The sequence below is a fragment of the Prionailurus bengalensis genome, chromosome A2 (genome assembly GCF_016509475.1).
Source record: "Prionailurus bengalensis isolate Pbe53 chromosome A2, Fcat_Pben_1.1_paternal_pri, whole genome shotgun sequence".
Lineage (NCBI taxonomy): Eukaryota > Metazoa > Chordata > Mammalia > Carnivora > Felidae > Prionailurus > Prionailurus bengalensis.
This window is the reverse complement of record NC_057348.1, coordinates 50,242,932-50,251,492: the sequence shown is the minus strand read 5'-3', so window position 1 is coordinate 50,251,492 and position 8,561 is coordinate 50,242,932. Positions and strand designations below refer to the sequence as shown.

At 48.9% G+C, this 8,561-nt stretch overlaps 1 protein-coding gene across 1 annotated transcript in view; it reads left to right on the top strand.

Moving 5' to 3' along the window:
- The first annotated feature begins 974 nt into the window (after positions 1-974).
- SSUH2 (ssu-2 homolog) overlaps positions 975-8,561 on the top strand; it is a 30,349-nt gene continuing 22,762 nt past the window's right edge. The window contains exon 1 of the mRNA XM_043589407.1: positions 975-1,002. Within this exon, the coding sequence (XP_043445342.1) occupies positions 975-1,002 (28 nt within the window). The remainder of the gene's footprint in view (positions 1,003-8,561) is intronic.

The following is an 8,561-nucleotide window of genomic DNA, read 5'->3' as shown; positions in this document are numbered from 1 at the left end:
ACAGGCCGCTGACAAGTTGGTGACAATGCATCCCTTGGTGAATGCAGTAGTCAGTCTTCACTGAGGAGAATCATGGTACAACCCCACAGCCATTGCTGGCCTGGGCAAGCGGGGTATGGGGTGCTTGCTTTGCCCTACGGAGCAAGGCCTCCCTGGCCAGAGGTGTGGGGGGTCATTGCCAAGGATGTGGGGGAGGTGGCTCCAGCTTACAGCTGTCTGCTTCCACCTCCAGGAGACCCAGTCTAGGTGTTCATTGTTTAGACTCATCCAGAAGAGAGGAGTGATCCTCTAAGCATTGGGTTGAAGCAGTTTCAAACTCCAGTGCAAAAGGCTCTGGAAGAGACTTTGAAAAACCCACAGATACTTCACAGGGGGCTAGGCTGGTGTGGTGAGAGCAGTGGCCACGCAGCCTGGGTTGGAAGCTGGCTCTGTCTGCTACGTACTGCATGGCTCCACCTCATGATCCGAGCCTCACTGCTTCCCCAGTGAGAGGAGGAGGTCAGAGCTGGAGACTTCAGAGACCCCACTCGTATCTTCTCTCCCCCTAGGGGAGGTAACCTCTGTGTGCTCTTACATTTCTCTGTATCGCTTCCCCTGTCACCCCATGACACTTAGAAGCCTGCCTCCAACACATGAGTCAGCTATCAGAGTGGTCAAGAGCTCCGACTTGAGAGTCACACAGATGAGGGTTTGAATCCCAGCTCAGAAAAATGGGCACTAGTGGCTAGAGGCACCGTGTAAGAGCCTGGCAAGTAGAAGTTCTTGTGAGTAGGAGCTGCAAGGACCCCTGCAGTTTGGGTCCAGAGCAGCAGCTCGGAGGGACACTGTGCTTCCCCGAGATGTTTCCCTCTGTTGTATTCAAATCGGGTAACAATGGGCCCGGCATTCTGGGAGGGCCCGAGGGTGGTCCCTCAGATCCCAGCGGCCTGAGCCCACTGGGAGGGCAGACACCTCCTTGGCTGGACATCTGCACCATGGACAGGGATCTGAGTGAGGAAGACAGTAAGTACAGCCGGGAGACCTGGGGCGCCAACTTCTGTGGCCAGCGCTGACCAAAACTTTCCCTTTGGCCTCCGTGCTGTGTCGGGTTCTGGGTCTGTGTTGCTGAGGGCATCCTTCCTTCCTTCCTTCCTTTTGCTTGTAAAGCTTATTTGCAGCCTGTTGGCTGTTCTTCCATTATGTGCCTCTCTCTGGACAGTGTGGGAGGATGGTAACAACCAGGAGAACTCTTCTCCCTGATCGCGGTCCAAGTCTCGTGTTCTTCAATCTTCCTTTCTCTGGCTGACAGGCCCCCCACCCGCGCCCCCAGCTACATGTAAACCAGAATACCTCACTTGGGCTCCATTCTGAGATGAAGTTAATTTTAAAGAAATGTCATGGATTGTCTTTACTTGTGATCTTCCTCTAGCAAAGAGCTGCTTATTCATTACTGCTTAAGGAACACAGTCCTCATGACCCCAAGGCTGTCATTCCTGGGACAGAAACACAATGCAATCTAAGGACTATTTAAATAGATGAAGAAGGAAATGGCATTTTAGTAAGAAATGTGGTGTGTTTTAAAAATAAGAGGTTTTTGCTCCTGATCTGGAAGGAGCAGTGTGGTAGAGTATCGGATTGGGGGTTGGGAAGGTGGGGTTCAGGTCCTGACTCTGCTGTGTGATCTCAGGCAAGTCATTTAGCCTCAGTTTCCCCATCTATAAAAGGAGATGGGTCAGGAGTTCTTAATTTGAGGAACATGAAGGTGAGGGCAAAATGTTGTATGAATGTACTTTTCTGGGGGGTGGAAAAGTATTCTCACAATTCATTTGAATCCTGGAGAGGCCTGTGACACTAGTAAGTACGTTTTCACAGTTCCTGAACTTGCTGACTTTGAATGTCCTGCACAGGTCCAACACTGCTGTCTTTAATGTGGGCATCTCAAAGCTTTAAGTTTCAGAGCTGAGGTGGCATATGAAATAAACCCATGTGAAATCTTAGAATTTAAATTTTTGTTGGAATCCCTTTTCACATTGAAGTTGGAAACTGTACAGAGATATTTTAGCATGTATTTGGGTAGGATCTGATCTCTGATATATTGGAAATCATGTATCCATAGTCTTATAAGCTTCTACTAATATTAAAATGCAATTTTTCCTCTTTAAAACACTGCTCATTAGCAGTCTTGCAATTTATAATCAGAGTTTCTCTTAGTAGCAGTGGGCTTGGTCAGATCTGGATTCACATCCAAGCTCTGCCTCCTGATTGCTGGCTGATTTTGCTCAAGTCACTTAACCTCTCTGAGCTACATTTCCCACAATAAAAATGGAGATCATGTCATCTTGAAGAATTGTAGAAGATTAATTGGATGAAAAGTGCCTACAACATTGCTCAGAATAGAGTAGGCATGGAATAAATGTTGACTCTAGAAAAATTATCAGATTATGTGTCCCAGGGCTTTAAAATTAAACTTGCTATTAATGAAAAATATTATCATCTGTAGTGTTTCTGTTCTGGCATCATGACTTTTGGCAAGCCACGTGAGAGTAGGGTAAACTCTTCAGTTCCCTTCAATTCCCTTAAAATTCTAAACACTCTGATTCTGTCGTAGGGTCCAAACCTCCATGCTGGTTTCCAATATAATTGAAACTTTGGGTCTACTGCAAGGTATGGGATTATCCAGAAAAGTTTTTATTTTTTAATTTTGAAATGTTTATTTATTTTTGAGAGAGAGAGAGAGAGAGAGAGAGAGAGCAAGTGCTCAAGTGGGGTAGGGGCAGAGAGAGAGGGAGACACAATCAGAAGCAGGCTCCAGGCTCTGAGCCATCAGCACAGAGCCAGATGCGGGGCTTAAACTCATGAACTGTGAGATCATCACCTGAGCCAAAGTCAGATGCTTAATCAACTGAGCCACCCAGGTGCCCCCAGAAAAGTTTTTAGAAGCAACACTGATGAAATCTGAAACTAGGTCAATATTTGCCCAGGTTTCAGAAAGGGAGACTGCTATGGGACTTATGTAATTTAAATGTCCCTTCTTAGGTAAGAGATGGCTGCCCATTTATCCCAATTGAGTTACCCTCCCCAGCCATGAAAATGTTGTCCCCTCAGTTTTTGAGTCTGTAATGTGGGCAGCTTCAGAGAAAGAATATCTTCTAACAGTGACACACTTTGGGACCAAAGTGGGCATGGATAGAGATGTTCTGGGATGTGGCACCCATGTGGCAGTCACCATGAAGACCTCTTAGCACTGCCACCGTCGGCTGCTGAGACACCTCTGACAGTATTCTTGGCTGGAGGCAGCACCTCCCACCACTGGTTGGGACACTTCCAGTGATGGGCTGGTCTCCCTTCCATAGCCGAGGCCATCATGAATTCTTTCGTACATTGAGTTGACATCTCTTTCCTTGTAACTTTTACTCCTTCGTCTGGATTCTACCCCCCAAGGCTACTTAGAACATGTCTCTTCCCTGTTTAAAATAAGAAGTCTTCAGAGTCTTTTCTTTTCTAGCCTGACCAGGTCCTGTTTTTCCGATGGTCCCAGATGTAATTGTGGTTTCAATCTCTCTTCTCTTAGAGGGAGACATCCCAGACCAGGGATGAAGAAGAAAAATCCCCTCCCTTATTCTAAAAACCATATCTCTTATAATAGAACTTATTTTATTACATACCGAGCTCCCTCCCAGATTTGGTGTGCAAGAGCCTCTTCAAGTAAGATAAGGTCCCCATAATTTGAGGAGGGGACTGCTGTGATTCTGGACAATAGGACCTAGGTGGCACCTCCTTTCTTCTGGGCACTGATAGCTGGGGAGTGCTCGGAGCAGTGATCTGAGGCCATCAGTGGCCCACTTCCCTTGGTACCCAGGCCAGCTCTGCTCCCCAAAGGCTTATTCCTTAGTGTTCCCCCCACCCCAGCTCTGAGTTGGAGACTAGAGACTGGGTTAAGCTCTCAGGATACCTTGGTGGGAAAGATGCTGGACTCCTGGCAGGGGCCCAGGTTCTAGGAGCTTTGGTGACTGACTGTGGGGCCTTAGCGTATGTCACCCATCCCTTAGGATAGAGGCACGGCCACCAGGAGTGCAGGTGCTCCCTGCCAAGTTGGCCCTGTCCTCACAGGGCCCATCTGGTCTTTCTTGTAGGCTGTCCTGTTTCTGGAAGGGGCTTGTGGTTCCTGCAACTCCTAATGGAAAGATAGGGTGTCCCCTTTGGGGAACAAGGAATAAAAACCTTTAATGAAATCATACTGCAGCTGAGAAAGGGTCCCAAGGACCCTCCCAAATCATTGGCAGAGCCTTCTCTTATCCATCTTCCCAAGTGCTCCTGTCAGCAACCAGATTCCCTGAACCCTCTTGTAGGGAAAGAAGACCAGGGCCATAAAAAATAAAGTGACTTGGGGCGCCTGGGTGGCGCAGTCGGTTAAGCGTCCGACTTCAGCCAGGTCACGATCTCGCGGTCCGTGAGTTCGAGCCCCGCGTCAGGCTCTGGGCTGATGGCTCGGAGCCTGGAGCCTGCTTCCGATTCTGTGTCTCCCTCTCTCTCTGCCCCTCCCCCGTTCATGCTCTGTCTCTCTCTGTCCCAAAAATAAATAAATGTTGAGAAAAAAAAAAAATTAAAAATAAAGTGACTTCCCCCCCAGACCACACAGTAGGCTAGCTATTTGTTGCTGTGCTATGGCTGGGGGAATAAGGATGATTCATTGATTTGCCTTCCAAGTGTTTAAAGCCTCGTGGAGGAGGCAGACCCCAGATGGATGTTCTACAAATAACTCTTGGAAAGCCATTTGGCAGAAACAATGGTAGAGAGTGGAACAGAGTACTGAGGGGCATGGGGAGGGGGAACCACACCCGGGCAGGCTTTGCAGGAGGTCAGGTCTGGGCTGAGCCCAGCCAAAGGGGGTGAGGGGTGTGTGTGTCATGGGCAGGAACAGCCAGAACAAGAGCTGGGAGAAATGGCACGCTGCCTGTGCCAGGGGGGAATGCACACATCAGTGTCCCCAGGGGACGAGGCCGCACTTACAAATCCCACCCCCACGTGGCCCTATCTTGGCATGATGACACTTCGACAAAGCAAGAGTTCCACATCCCAGGGAACATTTGCCGGGGTCTCTCCTGACGCACCAGAGGGCCCTGCAGAACACCAAGGAAAACTTCTCCCGGCCTTCTCCCTGTTTCTCTCGATGCTGGCCTCACTCCCATGGTGGGCTCTGTGTTTGATCTCCCAAATGTGTTCTCAGTGGCTCCCACCTCAAAGCTCCCACACCCCTGACTCCTCTCTGGAGCCCCAAGCAGGCTCTTCTTTTCGCTTCCCCTTTCTGCTCTGTTCTTTATCCCCACCCTCTCCCCTTCCGCAGCAACTGTTTTCCTTCCTCTCACCCTGCTCTGGGCTGTGTGGGGAGGCTTTTCCCCTCAGGACTGAGGAGACTAGAATCTTTTCTTCCTGTCCTGTGGGTACTCTAGGGCCATTTAACACAGGACCTTCTCTGCTAAAGGCAGGAGCTTAGACATTAGCTGTGGGCAGTAGTGAGCCACTGCGGTGTTTAAGAGATGGCATGGCCCAGTCAGGCCCTCTAGTCTTGCTACAAAGACTTTTATTTTTTATTTTTTTTATTAAATATTTTTTAAGTTATTTATTTGAGAGAGAGACAAAATTGTGTGCGCGCGTGAGAGAGAGAGAGAGGGAGAGAGAGAGAGAGAGAGAGAGAGAGAGAGACCCAAGCAGGTTCCACGCTGTCAGCACAGAGCCCGATTCAGGGCCCGAATCCATGACCGTGAGATCATGACCTGAGCTGAAACCAAGAGTCGGATGCTTAACCGACTGAGCCACCCGGGCACCCCCACTATGAAGACTTTAAAATTTTTTTGTCAATGTTTATTTATTTTTTTTGGGACAGAGAGAGACAGAGCATGAACGGGGGAGGGGCAGAGAGAGAGGGAAACACAGAATCGGAAGCAGGCTCCAGTCTCTGAGCCATCAGCCCAGAGCCCGATGCGGGGCTCGAACTCACGGACCGCGAGATCGTGACCTGGCTGAAGTCGGACGCTTAAATGACTGCGCCACCCAGACGCCCCAAAGACTTTTAAATAATAGAGCCAAGTATTTGTTCTTCTTGGCAAAGCAGGATTTTTTTTTCTTTCCTTTCTCTTGTGATCACCTGACTCTCCTGTTTTTATTATTTTCAATTGTGATAAAATACACATCACATGAAAGTTGCCATCCTAAGCATCTTTAATTGTGCTGTCCAGCGACATTAAATACAGTCCCATTCTTGTGGGAATATGATCACCACCATGCATCTCTCAAGTCCTTTCATCTCTAACCCCTTTAAACAACAGTCCCCCACATACCTCTCCTCTTTGCTGCCAGCCAACCCCATTCCATTTCATGTCTGTGTGGATTTGACCACCTGAGTCTCTCCTGTCCCATCTCAAGTGTACAGATCACAGTGTAATTTTGTGCATCGACTGTATACAGGAAGGGGGGGGGGGTTCCCTGTCTTAAAGGGTCTCCCGCCCCTGTTGGAGGCGGCAAGGGCCGAAACAAACTAAAGCAAGTTTGCAGTGGGGAGGTGTGTGAGTGGAGACATGGCATGATTTCAGTGCTTTTAAGATGATTAGTACTGGAATCTAAGGCAGAAGATGTGGACTCCTTTTTTCCTCTGGAATAAAGGGAATGGCATTTTACAAAGTGGAAGTTAAAGAGGTTGTCCACTAATTATACCTTGCTCCACAAGAAAAAATCCTTTTGACACAAAAGAAAAATAGCTGGCGGCTGGTGAGCACTACCTTAGAGATGCTTTGCAAACTTTCTCAGCAACCACTTGATGACATTTGCACAGAGCAATAGGGTGTTCAGCTAGGTGGAAAGGACATTGGCTTAGCATTAGGCTCTAAGTTTTTGTTTTTAATTTTTTTAACATTTATTTATTTTTCAGAGATAGAGTGTGAGTGGGGGAGGGGCAGAGAGAAGGAGACACAGAATCAGAAGCAGGCTCCAGGCCCTGAGCTGTCAGCACAGAGCCTGACGCGGGGCTCGAACTCACAAACTGTGAGATCATGACCTGAGCTGAAGTCAGACACTTAACTGATTGAGCCACCCAGGTACCCCAATGGTTATTTATTTTTGAGAGAGAGAAAGAGAATGCGGGGAAGGGTCAGAGAGAGAGGGAGACCCAGGATCCAAAGCAGGCTCCAGGCCCTGAGCTGTCAGCGCAGAGCCTGACGCGGGGCTCGAACTCACAAACTGTGAGATCATGACCTGAGCTGAGGTCGGAGGCTTAATTGACTGAGCCACCCAGGCATCCCAGGATCTCAGTTTTAAGTACTCTTTATTTCTGGCTCTGCTATGAGTGTGTGAGCTCGTTGCCCCATAATCACATCTCTGAGTCTCACCTCGGTTTTCTACGAAGCAGGGAAAACAGTGGTTGTCATGAAATGCAAAAGAGATCATGCCCGCACCATCCCTTTGTGAGCCTTGGGACACAATGCATGTATTAGGGTGGGGTGGCCGTGCTGGAACTCGGCCCTGACCCCATGGAAACAGTGACACGGCTGGGGACCCCCTTCGAAGTGCCCCATGCTGGGCGTCACACAATGACCTGTGACGTCCACGTTCCTGTTGTGCCTGTTGAGATCTGTACAGGAAATGACGCATCTGCCTGTAGGTCAGCCGGAGTCCTTTATTTTTGTACATAACATAATGGTGAGATTAATTTAGCTCTGACGAATTACTACTGCCCTGAGAGGTCAGGGTAGCTCCTGGTTGATGGATGGAGCTGTGAGTTTCCCACCTCTCATTCTTCCCCTCTTCCTGCCTCTTTGTTTGGTTTCCAGCTGGACATAGCAGCCATATGGCATTTTTCTGTCTTCTAGCACTGGAGAGTATGGATGCCCCAGTAGACCCCAGACTTCCGGGTGGGCGGGGGGCCTTCCCCAGGGAGAGGGCTATGAAGGTCTTGCCTTTCTTTCTGTGCTCAACATTTTCACCTCTTGTCCCCTGGCTTAAAGGAGCACAAAGAAAGAGGAAGACTCGCCCTCCTCAGGTCCAAGGCATTGATGAAGCATTTATTAAATGCCAGGCTTGGGGCCATGAGCTGTGTGCACGCTGTCTCATTAGATGGGCACTAATATCGTCTGCCCTGGTTCACAGCCGGGGGTGGGGGGGGGTTGATTTCTGCAAGGATGGGTGGCTGGCACAGAGTCACGTAGTGCATGACTCAGACATATCAGAGCCCAGGTGTCCAACCACCAATTCTGACTCCAGACACTCTTGGCTACAGTCCAACCCTGACCTTCACCCTTAATTCTGATAACTGGGCTCACAGGAGCTGTAATGACATACATGGGCCCTGACGCCAGACAGGTTGAAATTCCAGCCTCCTTCTTTCTGACCCCCTCAAACGTACCCACACAGGTGAGTGTCAAGGGCAGCTCAAGGGCCAAGTCTGACCTGCTGCCTGTTTTTGTAAAGTTTTATTGGAACAAAGCCATGCTTACTCAATTGTGCATTATCTATGGCTGCTTTCGCCCGAGTTGAGTAATTGAAACAGGCCGTATGGCCCACAAAATCTACAGTATTTTCTCCCCAGCTAT